This window comes from Lithobates pipiens, unplaced genomic scaffold (genome assembly GCF_037356315.1).
Source record: "Lithobates pipiens isolate NorthernLeopardFrog02 unplaced genomic scaffold, aLitPip1_a1.2 Scaffold_30, whole genome shotgun sequence".
Taxonomy (NCBI): Eukaryota; Metazoa; Chordata; class Amphibia; order Anura; family Ranidae; genus Lithobates; species Lithobates pipiens.
In genome coordinates this window covers 92,486,939-92,506,485 of record NW_027507791.1, presented here as the reverse complement: position 1 = coordinate 92,506,485, position 19,547 = coordinate 92,486,939, and the positions used below count along the sequence as shown (strand labels likewise).

Genomic DNA, 19,547 nt, shown 5'->3' with positions numbered 1-19,547 from the left:
GTAGTGATCCTGGTGGAGGGATTGAGATGGCAGAGTTTGTAAGAGAAGCCACTCCTCCGGTTGGATGCAGTTCACGCAATTCCTATTCTGGTTTGGACCCAAGTAATCAGGTATAAACACTAATTGGAATACCAGGCAATGAACCAAAAAGTATTGTGCAGCACTCCCTTGAGGCTGAGTTCACACTAGCTTAGCATGCGGCTCACAGCAGGGGTCCGGTGTGTTCACTTTCACTGTTTCAGGTTCAATTTTCAGCCTGATTTTTTTTGCCTGAATTCAGACCTGAAATGGACCAAAAGACGCACAGGGCTCCTGTGTAAATTCGGGCCACGGCGGAGATATGCGAACCGGCTCCATAGAGAGTCGGTAAAAAAATCTCCTGCTATTGCAAATTGGATGCAGATTCCGCACATCCAACTTGCAATCGTGTGAACCCAGCCTTAAGCAATATTTGACAAGCTGACCTCTGACCAAACCAAACTTATATAAATAATAATTTCTCTTTCGTTCATTGACGGACACAGCTCCTTTAAATCTTGGCCTTAGGGTTATCGCGCCACCTTCAGTAGAGGACTAGGCAGAACATGTAAAACATGTAAAAACAGCAAGACTGCACAGCACCGCCCAGGGGGTGGTCCCACTGGCTATAACCCCTCACCCTGCTTCCTGCAGCTCAATTTTTTTTTCTGCCTAGTGTAGAAGGACCTGGCTCCCTGAGGGGACCATTGGTCCTGTGAATTTTTTCTGCAATTTTGATCCTGTGATCTACAATCGACAGCCAGGCTGGGCGACAGGCTGGATAATATAGATCCTTGTAGTCTCCCCAGCCTGGCCATCGAGTGTGAGCAGACCCTAGCTACGCGCTGGGTCGACCATGACATGCCCCTTTTGGTTCAGGGGAGGCCAGTTGGCTATATGCTCCGGGGCACACACATGACCGGGCTACTGCTGTCCGTGTCTGTGTGCCGTGGCAAACGGCTACCCCATACTGATCGGGTGATGGGTCTGTGGTAGAATGCGTCCAGCAGTCCCAACAGTAGGGCAAAGTACGGCTCCCTCTGCCTTGGAAGGATGGAGCAGCTGACCATTCCCTGGGAGGTCGACTAGGGGGTCTCTCATTCTCCCTTTCCTCTCTCCCTATCCCTCATTTCCTACTCCCCCTGCTGGGGCCGCTGTGTAACTGGGCATGAGGTGCGGTGTATGTACCTGGCCGGGGGCTCCGGGCCTTGGGTGGGGGGGGGGCTGCACTGGCTGTCAGGGTCCGCCCTTTTTTTCCCCCTGCTTTTTTCCTGTCACAGTGAGGTATTCAGGCTGTTTGCCATGACCGCGGCCATTTTCCTGTAGCCTTATGCAGTGTATATGCTGTCAGCCATTTTCTAGAGGGTTCTGCAGCCTTTTTCTTGGTGGGCTTTTTATTTTTTTATTTTTGCTAAATGGCCAGTGGCCATTTTCATTTTCTTGTAGCCTCAGCACGGTTCACCTCTAGTATTGGTGTCAGTATACTTCAGAACAGCGTGTTTTTTACTGTGAGCACTCCGTGACTGACTCAGGGCAGAACGGACAGCGGCAGCCCAGTGCAGTACTTGGTCAGGGTGGTGGTGAGTCCTGCGGGGGGGGATTTTGTATACATTGCCTTAAGTCCCTGAGTTGTGGTAGATGAGTGAGGGTCAGCATGGCGTCAGAAGCCGGTGCTTCTTCCCCAGACATCCCTGCTATTGCAACCGGCTCACCTGCACAAAATGTGGTGCCTATGGATACTTATCGATATGGATGTCCGTGGTCCTGAAGACCTTTGTTGCTAGGGTGGAAGCGGTGTGCATGTGCAAGGGGGGTAAAAACACCACCTGCCCCCCCCCCCCCCCATCTTCTGGGGACAACTCTGATTCAGACTCGGGCCCCATGGTGACAGGCGGCCCCTGTTCTGATGTGTCAGAGGATGTGAACCAGGACCGTTCAGACAGTGAGAATGACACTGTGTCCGGGTTAGCTCAGGAAAAATCGATATTGGGAGCACTTATGACAGCGGTGCAGGATGCAGTAGGGACATCTGCAGAGGTGGCGATCCCTTTGGGTCCCACACAAACCGCCCCGCACACCTAAGATGTTTCTGTATTTGACTTATTTTGATGAGTTCATCTACAAGGAATGGGGAAGCCTGCAACGGCCGTTTTCAGTCCCAGGAAGAATGGCAGCGTGTTACCCATGTTGAACAGAGCCTCCTGAAAAAATGGGCGTCTCCTCCGGTCGTTGAACCCCCTGGTATGCAGGTTGAATAACCTAACCACGATTAGGTTAGGAGGGCCGAGGCAGTGGCCCAGTCCATGTTTACGGTGGCGAGGTTCACTTTATGACCTGTGCTGACCTTGGCCTTGAATGGGCAAAGTTGTTGCACCGTGAATTGAAGAAGCAACAGACTTCCCCAGTCTACGTAGAACTGGCATATCAGTTGGTGCATGGCTTTAAGTATGTCTGTGATGCGGCCCTGCTCTCTAGAGCATCAGTATCAGCAGTGGTGCTATGGTGCCTGATTTGGCTGAAATACTGGTCTGCAGACCAGGCATCTAAAAAAAGCACTGGCAGATTTGCCCTTCCAAGGTGAGAGGCTATTTGGAGCCTCGCTGGATGACGATATTAAAAATGTTACCGGTGGGAAGAGCACATTGCTCCCACAGCCCAAAAAGGGTAAGGAGCCACGCGATAGGCAAGGGCCTGGGTCAGCAGGTAAGCGTTCCATGTCCGACAAGGCGCTGGCTGAATGACAAAAGCGCCCCTTGTTTCGCAAGCCAAACAAGTTTGCGAGCAAAAATGTTACCTCATGAAGGTTTGCCTCCTCCTGAGGGCAGCTTCTGCCTCAGAATTAAGGGAGGATGTAGCGATCACATATACAGACTCTCCGGGAGTTTGGTTGGGTACTGAACCTAAAAAAAAGTCGGTGTTAGTGCCCACTTAACGCCTGGAGTACCTGGACTGCTGGACTCCTCAGAAGCGAGAGTTTTTTTCTCCCTTCAGACAAGCTGCAGACTCTTCAAGCTTTGAAGTTGTTGGTGAACCGCAGTTGGTCATTGCTGTGCTTCTGCATGCGAGTCCTGGGCCTCATGGTAGCCACTTTCGAAGCAGTACCGTAGTCTCAATTTCACACTTGAGTCTTGCAAAAAGAGATTTTGTCAAAATGTGACAAATCTCCGTTATCCCTGGATTGTCAAATTCACGTGAGCCAACTAGTCAGGGATTCCCCTTCTCTCGTGGCTGAGGTATCCGGCCCTTCGGGCCAGGAGATCGTTCCTTCCTCTCCATTGAACGGTGATCACAACGGACGGCAGCCGGGGGGGGGGGGGGGGGTTGGGGGTTGGGCGTACGCCGTACAGTCGGCCCAGGGCCTTTGGACGCAGGAGGAATCCCAACTGCCGATCAATGTGCTCAAGCTTCGGGCAATCAGGTGGTGCCTCTCCACATGGTCACGGAGGCTGCAGGGGCATCCGGTCAGGATCCAGTCAGATAATGCCACGGCGGTGGCGTAAGTCAACCATCAAGGAGGAGCATGGGAGGTCGCTCCCATCCTACAGTGGGCAGAGTGGCATGTGTCGGCCATATACATTCCGGAGATAGAAAACTGGCAGGTGGCCTACCTACGTCGTCAGATGCTGGACCAAGGGGAATGGTCGTTGCATCCGGATGTATTGCGGCTCATTTGCCTAAGTGTGGCACACCAGATGTGGATCTCTTGGCTCAACTGGAAGGTGCATAGGTTTGTGTCCAAGGCAAGAGAACCCTGGGCGGATGCGTTGGTGGCCCCATGGGGGCATTATCGGCTGATTTATGCCTTACTCCCACTAAAGCTCCTGCCAAGTCTGCTACGCACAGTGGAGGCCGAGGGGATTCCAGTAATTCTGATTGCCCCAGATTGGCCTTGGCGTCCTTGGAACGCCGACCTAGTATGCCTGGTGGTGGGTGTTCCTTGGCGACTGCCGATGCGGGAGGACCTTCTATCGCAAGGTCCGATACTTCATCCTGCTTTACTATTGCTGGTTTTAACGGCACGGCTGTTGAAAGCCAGGTACTAAGGGACCGAGGTCTGTCAGACTCGGTAATTTCCAATATGCTTAGGTCACGTAAGTCCTCTTCTCTGAAGATTTACCATTGTACGTGGAAGGTTTACAACTCCATGTGTGAGGAGGTGCGCTGGTGTCCGTGCACATATTCAGTTTCCAAGATCCTGTTGTTTTTACAGCGAGAAGTGGATCAGAAACTTGCCTTAAACACCATCAAGGGGCAGATATCAGCCTTGGCGATTGACTCATTGATGAGTACATTTGTGCAAGGGGTTCGACACGTAGCCCCTCCGTGGGATCTAAATCTGGTGCCATCAGTTCTTCAGAAACCGCCGTTTGAAAATATTAGGGAGATTCCCTTGTTGACTCTTTCTCAGAAAGTCTTTCTAGTGGCTATTGCATCTGCCATGAGGGTTCTTGAGTTGGTTGCCTTGTCATGCAAGTCTCCCTACTTGGTCCTCCACAAGGATAAGGCGGTTCTACGTCCGCAGCCCTCTTTTCTTCCAAAGCTGGTTTCGGCCTTTCATCTAAATGAAGACATCGTGTTACCATCCCTATGTCCTAAGCCGACACATCCGAAAAGTTGCTTTACATTCCCTGGACGTGGTCCGGGCTTTACGGGTCTATCTGTCTGCTACGGCTCCTTTCCGGAGGTCAGACTCTGTCTTGTTGGCTTATCTGAAGAAAGGTCTGGCGGTCTCGTCGACCACCATCTCTCGGTGGATCAGACAGATCGTGTAAGGTTGCAATTCACACTTTCATTAAGTTTTAAATGTTGTGAACGCATCTTTAGATGCATAAGTTGGCCGCAGGTTTTGATGGCGGCTGTTTAAGGTGCAACTTCTCTGTTTGAGGAGTTCCTCTTGTTGTGGTGAAGTTATTTCTTGCTGTTTCCACCCCTCGTTTTTTTTTTTTTTTTTTTTCCACTGCTTGGGGATGTCCCTAAGGTCCAGATTTAAAGGAGCTGTGTCTGTCAATGAACGAAAGAGAAAATGGTATTTTTATACTCGCCTTAAAATTCTTTTCTCTGAAGTGCATTGACGGACACTACCTACCCCTCCTAGTTTTGTTTGTACTGCTTTTTGATGATCTGAGCTGCAGGAAGCAGGGCGAGGGGTTACAGCCAGTGGGACCGCCCCCTGGGGGGTGCTGTACAGTCTTGCTGTTTTTAGATGTTCTGCCTAGTCCTGAGATACAGTACAAAAATCCCATTCTCTTCTTTTTTTTTTTTTTTTCTTTTTTTTCTTTTTTTTATGCATTTTGAAACCATGTACAGCAAGTAATAAGTGAATCAGTATAATCCTTTCATAATTAAACCAAATTTCATTCATCAGAAAACAATCCTTAAAAGAAAAAAGTACAAAAAATGTTTTTATATAAAAGATGAAAACAGAGTATTTTTAATAGTCATTCACCATGCTTTCTATAATCTTCATATGTTTGTGAAACGCCACCACCGTTCCCCAACAGATGTACTCTCCTCTCTTGGGATGGAACCCACTACTCATATAAATAGGATGTCAAAGGGTGCTTTTTGATATAGGCGATTCATCCTTTGGACAGTCTGCAGACTCTTAAGTGATCCATCAAATAAGGGTTATATTGGCTCCCGCCTCTCTATACATGACTAGGTTGATAGGTAGAGAAAACTCCGTAGTATAAAACCATATTCAGCAAGTTAAAAATGAACTTGCAATATTATATGAATTTAGAGGCATTCGATTATAGACTTCTGAGCAAAAAAGATGGTGCCCTGGTACTTCCTGCCTGGTGTCGGCATGAAGGTTCCTTCCACCTGACGTGTTGCGTCCGTCCCGGACTTCTTCAAAGACCCTAAAATTTTTATGGTTTTACACTATGGAGTTTTCTCTTTTACCTATGGAATGTTCTTCATTTGAGTCATTTATAGAGAGGTGGGAGCCATTCTAGCGCTTGGGTGATGGATCAATCTAGAGTCTGTAGACCAGGGATATGCAATTAGCGGACCTCCAGCTGTTTTAGAACTACAACTCCCATGAGGCATAGCAAGACTGACAGCCACAAGCATGACACCCAGAGGCAGAGGCATGATGGGACTTGTAGTTTTACAACAGCTGGAGGTCTGCTAATTGCATATCCCTGCTGTAGACTATCCAAAGGGTAAATCCCCCTATACCAAAACACTGTTTGACCGCATATGTATTGGAGTCATGGAGTCCATCCCAAAAGGTTAGGCCGCGTACACACGCGGGGACTGTTCGCCCAACTTTGTTCGCCCAACTTTGTTCGCCCAACTTTGTTCGCCCAACTTTGTTCGCCCAACTTTGTTCGCCCAACTTTGTTCGCCCAACTTTGTTCGCCCAACTTTGTTCGCCCAACTTTGTTCGTCGTCAAACAGTTTGAGCGGACAGTCCGCTCAAAATTAGCATGGACGGACTTGGCCACACACGACGAACGAACAGTCCGCTGAAACTTGCGCGATGACGTGAACGGCACGTACGACGGGACTAGAAATACGACGTCCTATACACTGCAATGCAACCTTCGCCGTGTAAATCCTTTCTGAGCATGCGCGGAACTTAGTTTGACGAACAAGCCTACACACGGGCGGACTGTCCGCTCAAACCAAGTTTCAGCGGACAGTTTTACGGAATTTCCGGAAAAAATTTGTTCGTCAGACTGTCCGCTGAAACTGTCCGCTGAAGCCCACACACGAGCGGACTGTCCGCCGAAACACTGTTCAGCGGACAAAGTTGAGCGAACAGTCCCCGCGTGTGTACGCGGCCTTAGAGTACATCTGTTGAGGAGGTGGTTCACAAACATGTATAGTATATACATGTATAGTATAGAAGGCAGCATGGTGAATAACTCTTAAAGACAAACTGTTTCATCTTTTATATATAAAAATATAAAAATAAAAATTGGACTTGTAATATATTGCTTTGAGGGAGTGCCGCTTTTGTGTTCATTTTATGATTTATGTGAAGTGATTGCACATATTGGTATTTAGCAGCTTTTTTTTTCTTTCAGATTAATTACTATGTTTTTGAGCTTACTTTGTCATATATTGGTGGAGCGTGGGGGTCATACATATATTTAGTATTTTTGTTAATACCAGGAAAGACCTCACTATCCCTTTACTGCAACTGATATATTTATCGTTCGGCTAGCATAAGCATTGTTTGGTTAAATTACTAGTTCAGCTTTGTGAATAAAAATAACATTGCTGTACTATGTTGCTGACTTTTTTTTTTTATAATACTCATATGCCTTTTTATTCCCAAATACTCCCTTCCTGTATTAAATACTCCATAAAATGTAATTGTCTGTAGCTGCAATTGTTCTGTCTACATATTTACAGCTTGGCATTGTTTGCTTGTCCTGATGAAAAGCGAAGAACAAGTCCCAATTATATGATCTAACTCTGTTAAAAGGAAGAAAAATGTCTGGAAGTCACTAGGGCTCGAGTTCCTAATACAGGTGTATCTCATAAAATGAGAATATCAAAAAGTTAATTTAGTTTAGTAATTCAAATAAAAAAATGCAGGGGCTCCTTTTTGCATGAATTGGTGTCTTATGGAGGCGATCTGCCTGTGGCATTGCTGAGGTTTGATAGTGGCCTTCTGCTCGTATGCTTTGTTGGGTCTAGTGTGTCTCCTCTTCCTCTTGACAATACCCCACAGATTCTCTGTGGGTTTAGGTCAGGCAAGTTTGCTGGCCGATCAAGCACAGTGATGCCATGATCCTTAAACCAGGTATTGGTATTTTTGGCGGTGTGGGCAGCTGCTAAGTCATGCTGGAAAATGAAATCAGCATCTCCATGAAACCGGTTAGCAGATGGAAGCATAAAGTGCTCTAGAATTTCCTGTTAGAGAGCTGCGCTGACTTTGGACTTGATAAAACAGAGGACCCAACACCAGCAGTTGACATGGCTCCCCAAATCATCAGTGACTGGTAACTTCACACTGGACCTCATGCAACTTGGATCCTGTGCCTTTCCACTCTTCCTTCAGACTCTGGGACCTTGAGGAGATTTTACAATCGGAGTGTATAGTGTATGGCCACCTTTATACACCTAAAATTACTAGTTGCGCTTTCAGTGCTATTAATTAACGCACCAAACGCATTTTGCCATGGGAAAAAATGAATTGCAAATGCTGCATAACGCACAGTAAAAAAACACGCAAAATCCACAAAACGCCAACATAGGCATAGGGCCTTACATTCTAAAGGTAATAGATGCAGGGAATGAGTTGATGGGGGGGGGGGGGGTGGCTCGGGGACAGTTGTTAGGTGGGTTTAGGATAGGCTTCAGTGACAGTGAGTTTTCAGGGACCTCCTAAAGGTGGACAGGTTAGGGGCTACATATACATAAGCCACATATAGTACAGCCCATTTAAATTGACAGGCTGCCCTATGCGTGTCACAGGACAAACGAGACACAAAATGTGTTGTGCTAGATGTGAATGGGGCCTAAAAGTGAAATTGGTGTGATAACAGAAGAACAATGAGGTCCATTCACACTGTGCATTTCCTTGCATTTCAGAAATGCGCTGCACCAAAAATTGCAGTAAAAAAACACATCAAGCGCCTCTAAAAAAAAAAAAAAAGGGATGATTGCTGTGTTTAGGGAAGCCCATTCAGGAGGATGGGCTGCCTTATGTGTGATGAGTGAAAATGCTCCAAAACCCCTCCCCGCCTCGGAAAAAAAATCAAATGAATGTGGGAATGCGAATTCCTGCTATGCAGCAATGTGAACGGGGCTTGACAGCTGAGTGTTTCTGTTCACTCCCTTCTATTTACTTGTATAAAGATGGCCATACACTATGCATTCTGATTGTATGTTGTGTATTTCGTGAGAAGGTTGATCTTAGTCTTTAAAGGACACGGGTACATCCCCCCTCTATTACTAAGATCCACTTTTACCAATGCTTTGCTACAAAATTGACACTCATTGTGGGGGGGGGGATATACTAGGCTGCCCTTGCAGCTTTGTTTTTGCCAGTGTCAAATCTAAAGGCAGAAGAATAACCCTATGTACCTGAACTACTATTCCATGTCCCTTAGGTACTCCAAGAAAATAATTTTACAGTAAGTTGAAAATCCTATTTTTTATTTTTTGTACTTTATAATTTATGGTTTTCTTCCTCTATAGGTTGGAATGTCTAGATATGGAGCTGCATCAACGAGTAAAGGTATGACAACATGCTAATTGGGGGGGGGGGGGGGGATGCTTTTGGTTTACATATTCGCATGGATCATATAAAATTAATAGTTGATATAGAAATTCTGTTGATTTAACAGTCCTATTGAATGTGTCAACTGTTGTAGGTGCTGTGCCTATACTCCATTAGATGTGGTTCATGGAATTTAACCAGAAATATTTATTTTTTCACATCCTTAATTAGTGCTGCTATAAAGGAAAAAAGTCATGCCAGCAATAGAACAGTCATTTTGTGTAGATATTAGAAAATGGGTTCATATTCAGTGGATACCAAGTTTTTGTATTATTAACTCACCTGAGGGATCTAAATCTAGTTGTGAACAATTGTGAATGGCACAGCTTGCTCATGGGCCTTTTTTTAAAGTAATACCTGGCATGGCAGGAGGCTTGGTTTTTTTTTTTTTTTTTTTTTCTACTGTAGGTAAAGCTAAACTTAGTTTTCTTTAATAAAGACTGGTCACTGCTGCTCTCTCTGGAGGGCACAGTGACTGGTCTTATAACCACCCCTCCTGTAATTTTCTGATAGAATCGGTGACCCGTCAGATTGGCTAACAAATGTAACGTTCCGTCAGCTGCGTATGTGTCTGCCGCTACCAGGTTTGCTTATCTGACAGAACATCCACAGTCAGAAGAAGCGGCAGCGGACATCTTACTACTTTTTAGGCTTTCAAAATTACACATCCAAATAGCATCGCAGATGTCAATACACTATATTTATATACACTCACTTAATTGCTAAAATTACTTTCACATTCAAGGTGTAGCTGGGTGTACTAAGATGTCTGCTGCCGCTTTCTGACTTCAGGTGATCTTTCAGATGAGCAAACCTGGTAGCAGTGGAATGCATGGCAAAGCTGATGTAACATCACTTTAACTAATCTGACAGGACACCGATTCTGATGGAACACAGGCAGCTTGTAGTCGATGATGCTGCTGGGCCCTTCCCACAGGCTATGCACTGCACGGTTATGTCAATACTACATCTACAAGGCGATGCCTAGGTTTACAGACACAGTTGGTGCACACAAAGTAAATTTATATCCCTTGTAGCTATGAAGGAATATATTTAAATATATACATTTTTTGTTGTGCCTGGAGTTGAGCTTGTCCCTTTCCCAGTCTGTGAATGGACATTGAAAGAAAAAGCAGCAGACACTGTGCTCTCTCTCCCCCCACCAAACATATTCTTTGTCAACACATGAGCAGTGCAACACAACTGACTGGCTCCTTGTGTTGCTGAAAAGCTGTAAGGGGCTGATGCCAGGTCAAAATAATTTTTTTTAATTTAATGATGTACTGATGGATACAAGGCTACATTCATTTGTGCCATTTATATCTCTGTGGAGTTTAGCTTTTAAAGCTGGTTTTCTGTGGATTGAAATGAACTCCAGACAGATGTGAAATAACACCTGTGTACAGTATGAAAGGAGGCACTGCAAGGGTTAAAGGTGAAGTTTGGGGTTAATAAAATCTTCATATTCCCCTCTTTGCTACAGCTGTCTCTTCAACACTTAGGGCACTTTCACCCTGAGGCACGGGGGCTTGTCTTCTCAGAGCAGAGAACAAGGACAGTCACCGCTGGCAGCTCTGCCCCTCCAGTGCTCACTTGACCACCGGGCAGGAGAGGGGAGTGGGCAAGCGCCACTTGACTCTGAGTCAAAGCAGTGCAAAATTAAAGCGAAGATAAAGGCCAAATTTTTTTTTTTTTTACATCCAGTGTATTTTCCAAAACGAGTTTCAGGACAGCCACCCGAGAGATCATGGCTCCACCTCCCACAGGAAACTCCTCCTCCATCAGAGCTTTTTAAGGGAAGTCTCCCCGCAGCCTCCTAAGTTTGGGTTTCCTCCAACCTGGAGGAACACCTCCGGTGGGAGCCATGATCTCTGGGGTGATCCTGGAGGTCTTTCTCACCTAGGTTTTTTCTTTTCAGGAGCTGGTCCTCCCATTTGCCTCCCAGTGTGGATGGTCCCATGGGCTCTCTCTCCCCCTTCCGTGCTCGGGGAGAGCCAGTACGTCGGAGGTCCTGTTCCCTGGTCATCAGAGTGGCGACCGCACCATGTTTGAATCTCCCGTGTGCAGCACGCGCTGCATTGTGGGAAAGCGGTCGTTTGTCTCGGGCGGCCGAGAAAGCCTCAGCCGAGTCCTATGGGAAATGGCGGTGGGACTTACGGCGGCGCACTGCGTCATTTCCTGGCACTGGAATGCAGGAGGAGAGAGGAGGACCAACTGGCACCTTATTTCCGGTTCCAGTCGGGCGCAGCTGCGTTTTTGAATCTGGGACTGGCGGCAGTGGTTCTGTGTGCGATGGAGAGCGATACAGACAAGGGGGCAAGCCAAGGCGCCAGCAAGGTGAAGGTAGGAGCAGTGCTCTGATGGCTGAATCCTATGCTCCTGTGTCAGATCTAAGTTGTCAGAGGAGTCTGGAACATCGGAAGTCTAGAGCCCAGCTGTCTTCCCTGGAGCCGGTAGGTTCTCAGTTGCTGATGGGGGAGGTTTGTCCCAGGACACCTCACAGGATTCCTTTTCACTGGCCTTAGAGGAGTTGGACTCTGAGGAAGAGGATGTAGCTTCCAAATACAATTTGTCATTGGAAGAAGTGGGAGGCCTCCTTAAAGTGATAAAAGCCCTTTAGGTATTGAAGAGGAAAAGGAGCTCTCCTTGCACGATCGAATGTATGTGGGGTTAAGAGATTCCAGATCTCGTACCTTCCCTGTGCATTCCCTGGTATCCGACATGATTAAAAGAGAGTGGTTGGAGCCAGAGAAAAAAAACTTATTTTTTTTTTTCCAGAGCACACGGGAAGAGGTTTCCTTTTGAAGATAACCCAGACCTAGTTTGGAACAAGGTCCCAAAGCTAGACTCGGCCTTTTCTCAGGTTTCGAAATCAACCGATCTAGCTTTTGAAGATATGGACACGTTGAAGGAACCTATGGATAAGAAGATGGATCTTCTTCTAAAAAGGCCCTGGCAGTCGGTGATGATGAATTTGAAACCGGCCATGGCAACAACCTGTGTGGCAAGAAATCTGGACCATTGGGTTAACCAGTTAAAATCTCACATTTTGGCTGATTCCCATAAGCAAGAGATTCTGGATTCCTTAGCTACTCTGTGGCAATTGCATACATTGCTGATGCCTCGGTGGAGTCTGTCCGCGTGACAGCCAGGTCAGCCGCCCTGATCAACTCGGTTAGAAGGTCTTTGTGGCTGCAGAATTGGCCAGGGGGTGTAGCCTTGAAAAATTGTGGCATCCCTTTTGCGGGGGATTTGTTGTTTGTTTCAGAGTTAGATTCTATTCTGGACCGAACGGTGGATAGGAAAAAGTCCTTTCTGGTAAAGAAAAAGCCGGAGCAAACATGAAAACTTTTTTTTCGGGGGCCCAGGGGACAGGCCGAGGATAGGACACAAAACAGGAGGAAGTCTTGGGCGCAGAAGCCCAAGGGCAAAGGGGGAGTCCTCAATCCTCCTGTGCCCGCCACCAAGCCACAATGACTCTCTAGTCAGGGTAGGGTAGGGGGGAGACTTCAGGGGTTTCTTCCTCAGTGGGAGGCCATTACTCAGAATCAGTTTATTTTGAGGATGGTCTCCCAGGGTTACAAAATCGAAAATTACAGAGTTTCCCCCTCAAATATTCCTGGTCACCAATGTTCCCAGGGACCCGGTCAAGGCCCTTGCTATGAAGTCCTTAATTCAGGACCTGATGTTTCAGGGGGTCGTTTGGCCGGTCCCAGCAGAGGAACTAGGCCAGGGATTTTACTCCCATGTGTTCCTGGTCAGAAAACCTTCGGGAAAGTTCTGTCTCATTTTGAACCTCAAGGGTCTAAACACGTTGGTGCGGTACGAGAGGTTTTGAATGGATTTTTTCTGTAAGAAACCTCCTGAACCCGGGATGCTATTCGGCATCCATAGTTTTACAGGTTGCGTATCTCCATGTCCCGATTTGGAGCGGATCTCAGATACTTGAGATTGGCACTAAAGGAAGGGAGCAAGATCATTCACCTTCAGTTCGAAGCCCTCCCTTTCAGTCTGTCATCGTCCCCGAGGGTATTCACCAAAATTATGGCAGAAGCATTAGCTCCCCTTTGACTGGAGAGAATCTCAGTGATTCCCTATCTGGACGATTTGTTATTTTTTGGCCAGACCAAGGAGGGGTTGCAGAGGGACCTCGACAGAGCTTGCGTCCACCTAAGGGAGTTGGGTTGGATCAAACCTTCAGGAATCAAATTTGGTGCCCGCTCAGGAAGTGACATTCCTGGGGTTTCGAATCAGCTCCATAGACCAAAAGATCTTCCTGCCAGAAGAAAAGGAGAAACTGGTACAGGGGATAGCCCATCTACAATGTAATCGGCCCCGATCCATCAGGAGGGTTATGTCGGTTCTGGGGACTTTGACATCCTCTATTCCGGCAGTCCAATGGGCAAGACATCACTTCAGGCCTCTTCAGGCCTTCCTACTAAGGGTCTGGGATCATCAACAGAGTTCTCTAGACGATCTGGTAAGGATACCCTCCTCGGTAAGAAGAAGTCTGTGGTGGTGGAGAGTCCAAGTGGTGCTTTCGGAAGGCCTGTTGTGGTCCTTCCCGGTCCGGGTGCGGCTGACAACCGACGCCAGCGCCTGGGGTTGGGGGTCCCATGTGGACACCCAGTGGGTCCAGGGCGCATGGTCTGTAGAAGAGGTGGAGAGGTCCTCAAATTGGAGGGAGCTGAAGGCAGTAGAAAGGGCAATGTTGGCCTTCTCAGATGTTGTTCAGAAACAGTACATCCAGATCCTATCGGACAATGCCACGGCGGTGGCATACTTGAACAGACAGGGAGGAACCAGAAGCAGGGCACTTCAGGATCTAGCAAGAAGTATCCTGGGCTGGGCAGAGCTGTTTACTCAATCCTTGCCCGAGATCCACCTAAGGGGGTCATTAAACAAAAAAGCAGACTTCCTCAGCAGGAACCAGGTCCTAGAGGCAGAGTGGCAGTTGAATCTGGAGGTCTTCAGACTGATTGGGGAGAGATGGGGTCAGCCAGAGGTAGATCTCTTTGCCACCCAGGAAAATGGCCAGGTCCCTTTTTTTTTTTTTCTCTCACTGAACAGGCACGAGAGGTCGTTGGCAGTGGATGCCTTAGCACACAGCTGGAATTTTCGCCTATGCTATGTCTTTCCCCGTTTCAGTTGATTCCCCGGGTGTTAGGCAAAATCAGAAGAGAAGAAGCAGGGGTAATTCTGATCACCCCCTTTTGGCCCAAAAGACCGGTTTTCTCGGCCCTTCTGCAGATGCAGCAAAGACCATTCTGGCATCTCCCCCAAAGAGAAGATCTCCTCCGGCAGATTCCTCTCGTCCATCAAGATCTAGCAAAATTAAGGCTTACGGCTTGGTTTCTGAAGAGAAGGTCTTGAAGAAGGGGTTCTCAGATAAGTTGGTTGCTAGCCTGTTGTCCAGTAGGAAGAAGGTCACCAGGGAAATATACTTCAAATACTGGAAAGTGTTTAACTCCTGGTGCAGGACTTCAGCCAGGTCACCAAGACAGATTGCTTCGGTTTTGGAGTTTCTACAGGAAGGAGCAGATAATAAATTAGCAATCGGCACCCTAACGGTACAGGTAGCCGCTCTAGGTTTTTTTTTTTTTTGGAGAAACCTTTGGCATCAGACCCTGTAGTGGTCAGGTTCTTCAGAGCGCTTTCACGTTCTGGGCCTGTCGTAGTTAACTGCCTAGGCTGGGACCTGTCTACTGCCCTGCAGGCCCTGGCCAAGGGTCCATTTGAACTGATTGTTTCGGCCTCCCTGTGATGTATTACTTTGAAAACCGTTTTTTTAGTAGCCATTACTTCAGCTCGCAGGGTTAGTGAGTTGCAGGCATTATCAATAAGGCAGCCATTCTTTTTTGTTTTTCCGGACAGGATAGTCCTTAAAACAGACCCTAATTTTTTGCCCAAAGTGGCATCATTTCAGAATTGATCCCAGGAGATAATTTTCCTACCGTCGGGTAGGAAAGAAGATTTCCATACCTTGGATGTTAAGAGGGCAGTTCTATGTTATTTAAAAGCCACTAAAGACTTTAGACAGTTGGATGTACTTTTTGTTTCCTTTTCTGGTGCTAATAAAGGAAAGCAGGCGTCCAAAGGGACCATAGCCAGATGGCTGAGGATGGCAATTTCAGAAGCGTATTCCTGTGCTGGTCAGAAGAGTCCAGTGAGTGTCCGGGGTGATTCCACAAGGGCTACAGCGGTGAGTTGGGCAGAGAAGGCTGGCGCCACCCCCAAACAGATATGTAAGGCTGCTACCTGATCAAGTCTGATGACATTTGCCCGCCATTACAGACTAGATCTTTTGTCGGCTGGGGATCAGGCTGTTGTCCCGCCCTGAATGGAGTAAGTCTCGGTAATCCTCTCAGGTGGCTGTCCTGAAAGTCGTTTTGGAAATTTCAAGTTAGACTTACCGGTAACTTGTTTTCCAGTAGACTTTCAGGACAGCAGTAACCCAACCCTGTGGTGTATATGATTTGCTGCAATACTGTGATATAACTGTCGCTTATGTGTTGCAGCAGGGGTTGGGGAGTCTCTACGAACTGAGGAGGCTGCGGGGAGACTTCCCTTTAAAAAGCTCTGATGGAAGAGGTGTTTCCTGTGGGAGGTGGAGCCATGATCTGTCGGGTGGCTGTACTGAAAGTCTACTGGAAAACCAGTTACCTGTAAGTCTAACTTGAAATTTCTGCATTGAGGTAAAAACCTTCAGCATGCAGCTTCTCCCTTATTCTTACCTGAGCCCAATCTTGATCCAAAGATGTGCATGAGTAGAGGCGCTCTCCCTCCTCATTGGCTCAGACACAGCAGAAGGAGCTATTGAAGCTTACAGTTGGTGAGGAGGGAGCGGGGGTTGTGGCCGTGGCACACTGCGATCTGTCTTATGGGGACACTGAGCTGGCTCAGGAGCAAGTGAGCACAAGTGCCCACATAGCAAGCTGCATGCTATGGTGGCACTTGTGGGGGGGGGGGGGGGGGCCAGGACCTCTGGTGAGGTACCTGAGAAATGGAGGATCAGGCCTGCTCTGTGCAAAACTATTGCACAGCAGAGCAGGTAAGTATACTATTGAACAGATGCTCCAATCCTGTGATAATTCTTACATTGGTAAAATGCCTAGCTGTTGGTGACCCCTGGTGTTTATACCTAAAATCAACACAAAGCCAGCACTTAATATTTGAAGTCTTAAAAAAAAATAAAAAATAAAAAAACATTCCAGTGATGTGCAGTCACAAATCAAGTGCTAATATTAACATGTAGCTATAGTAACGCTGTTACATAGTAACTACACTATGAAACTTTTTTTTATCTTGGGATAACATATTGTGATCGGGTGGAATTGAAGATAGTGAGATAGATCTGAAGAAGTGGTTCTTCACAGAGCTTACCTTGTGATTGCACATCACTGGACTGTTTGTTTTAGATTTCATGCATCATCCACATGTTATGTAAAAAAAAAAAAAAAAAAAATCTGTTTACAGTGCACTGCGGTAACCTGCAAGAGAAGTATGACCAAAAAAGCTTTGGCCATACTTCTTTTAATTATTTTGTCTAGGGGATGATGCATGAAGTAAATTTATGTATTTTATGCTTCAATGGAATAGAACAAGTATTGGATACTGGTATTTAATTATCCTTCAGAAGAAACTTTTTTTTTTTTTTTTTGCATCTGGAGCTGTAACTTGCTTTTCCAGTGCCACAACTCACTACTGCTTAGTAAGGCTGCCCATCATAATCATGAGTCAGTAGTGAGCAGAGAAACCTATAGCCAGAGGGCACAAAAGATAGTTACTTTTTGGAATGCCTCTGTTTTCAGTGGTGTGGGCTGCTCTCCAGCATATCAAAGCACATTCACAGGTACAGCTGTGACCAAAAGTTTTGAGAATGACACAATCTTAATTTTTCACAAAGGCTGCTGCTTCAGTGTTTTTAGATCGTTTGGTCAGATGTTACTATGGTATACTAAAGTATAATTCCAAGCATTTCATTAGTGTCAAAACTATGGCTGCACAGGTACCAGTTTTTTAAGACCGGGTAGGAGTACCGATACTTTTCCTCAAGTACCCGCCGATACCTAGTTTTACAGTTGTGTTTTTTTTGGTTCTTTTTTTGTTTACATTTTTTTCCTATGATTTGCTGTCTGCAGTGACTGCTTCAAAAAATGCAGTGGAAATGTTTTTTGAGATTAAGTTCCTTTTCATGGCAAAGAGGGATTTTGCATTTACTTCATAACGTTCTGGATTATATGTAAATTGCCATCATAAAAACTGAGACAGCAGAGTTTGTGAAAATGAAAAACTTTTGGCCACGTCTGTAGTGGTGGCAGCTGTCCTATGTATGTCTCATCAGATTATTTTTTAACACAGTTTTTATAAAATTTAAGGTGATTTTAGCAACAGAGTGAAATTATTCATGTTTAACTCAATTTAACCACTTCAATACCTGAACATAGTAAGATTACATTCTCTAGTTTTTAGGGAGATATCTGAATGATGCCTAAAGCTACAGGCATCATTCAGATATCAATCTTTCCAGCTGGTGATTCTGTGCACGATGAGAACAATCATGGCGGCAGTTACACCACTTGATCGTTCTTATAGGCAACGGGAGCGGACTCCTGCCTCACCATCCGGTACTTCTCCAGGCTCTCCCGTGCCATCGGGGGCCCGGAGAAAGAATCGCCTGCCACCGGATGACGAGCATAGAGATTTCCGGTGACCAGATGGTTGCTATAACGTCATAAATAAAAACCTAAAAAATACAGCGCTGTTCCTATGTAAACTTAATGTGAAGTAATGAAACAAAAAAAAAAAAAAAAAAAATTGTATATATATATAAACGCAGCAGCAGCTTTAACCGTGAGATACCCACAATTCAAATAATTATTCCCAAATAAGCTGCGCTATACTGATCCGATAAATGCTATGTGAAGCAAATGAGTGAATAAATAAAGCATGAAATCAAAAAATATTAACAAAGTGCAGACAGGGAAATGCATATACTAATGTTCAAATATTAGTCCATCATCCCATCAACAAAAAACGTTTTGCTTGTAATCTCCAACGTGTTTTAAACACACCACACCGATATAGGAAAAGTGTCATCAGAGTTTGCAGGAAAAAAAGAGGACTTCCACCACCAACACTACTGCCGCTTACCAGCTACACTGATCCCATCTCAGAGACCAGATATCGCCAAATCAAAAACGCTTCCTCTGAGTCAGGACTGCATGGAGGGTGTATCCTCTTTAAGCGCTTGGTTCAAATGGTTAGAAGAATCCTACGGCCACACCGCTTATTCCAATGGTTAGAAAAATCCTACGGCCACACCGCTCATTGCCCAGCACATATAATAACGAAAGGAATCGCCATAGTGTGATATAGTCACGAAATTTAATATAATAAAAAAGATTGCACTTACATCAAGTAGAAAAAACTTTGCTTTGTAAAACAAACAAATTCGCCGGCCGGCTTAGTAACGCTGCCCGTCGCTTCCGGGTCCAGCGTAGATCGCGGTGACGTCAGTACGTCGCTCCTCCCTATGCCGTTTCGTTATAGGTAACGTCTTCCAGGGGCACGTCATGCCCGGGTACCCGGAAGTAAACAAATCCACGATCGTTGCTGTCGGCATGAGATCGGTGAATTTTTTTCCCGATCTCATGCTTTCCAGCCTGGAGGAGAGATGTGGTGTCTTATTGACCCCATATCTCTCCATAAAGGGGACCTGTCGCATAGATTCCTATTGAAAGGGATGTTTACATTCCTTGTAATAGGAATAAGTGATATAAAAAAAAGAAAATTAAAAAAAAGTGTAAAAATAAAAAAAATTTAAATAATAAATTTTTTTTTTAATGCCCCTGTCCCCGTTAGCTCGAATGCCCACCTAAGTCTCCCCCACATATGTAAACGCTGCTCAAACCACACATGTGAGGTATCGCCACATGCGTTAGAGCACGTGCAACAATTCTAGCACTAGACCACCTCTGTATCTCTAAACTGGTAACCTGTAAAAATGTTAACGCATCGCCTATAGAGATTTTTTTGTACCGAAGTTTGGCGCCATTCCCATTGGCAGAATACACTTGATCAGTGCTGCTGGCTACAGCTTGCGGTGCTGGTTGAGCAGGGAAAATCCGACACAGCGTGGACACAGAAGTTGCTCAGTAGATTCACTTCTGTACAACCTCCCTACCCATACGTGGATCGAAATTTGTCCAATCCCTGCTGAATCGGCAGAATATTGATTTGTGTATGGCTGGCTTAAAACACTTATTCCTTCACAAAGAGA

General features: G+C 46.0%; 1 protein-coding gene across 10 annotated transcripts in view; it reads left to right on the top strand.

The window, feature by feature from the left end:
- The window catches only part of PCNX1 (pecanex 1), a 244,693-nt gene that overhangs the window by 47,581 nt on the left and 177,565 nt on the right, over positions 1-19,547 (top strand). For all 10 annotated transcript variants that reach the window (XM_077464610.1, XM_077464612.1, XM_077464611.1 and 7 more), the window contains exons 3-4: positions 5-110; positions 9,184-9,223. In XM_077464610.1, coding sequence (XP_077320736.1) covers positions 5-110; positions 9,184-9,223 — 146 coding nt within the window. The remainder of the gene's footprint in view (positions 1-4; positions 111-9,183; positions 9,224-19,547) is intronic.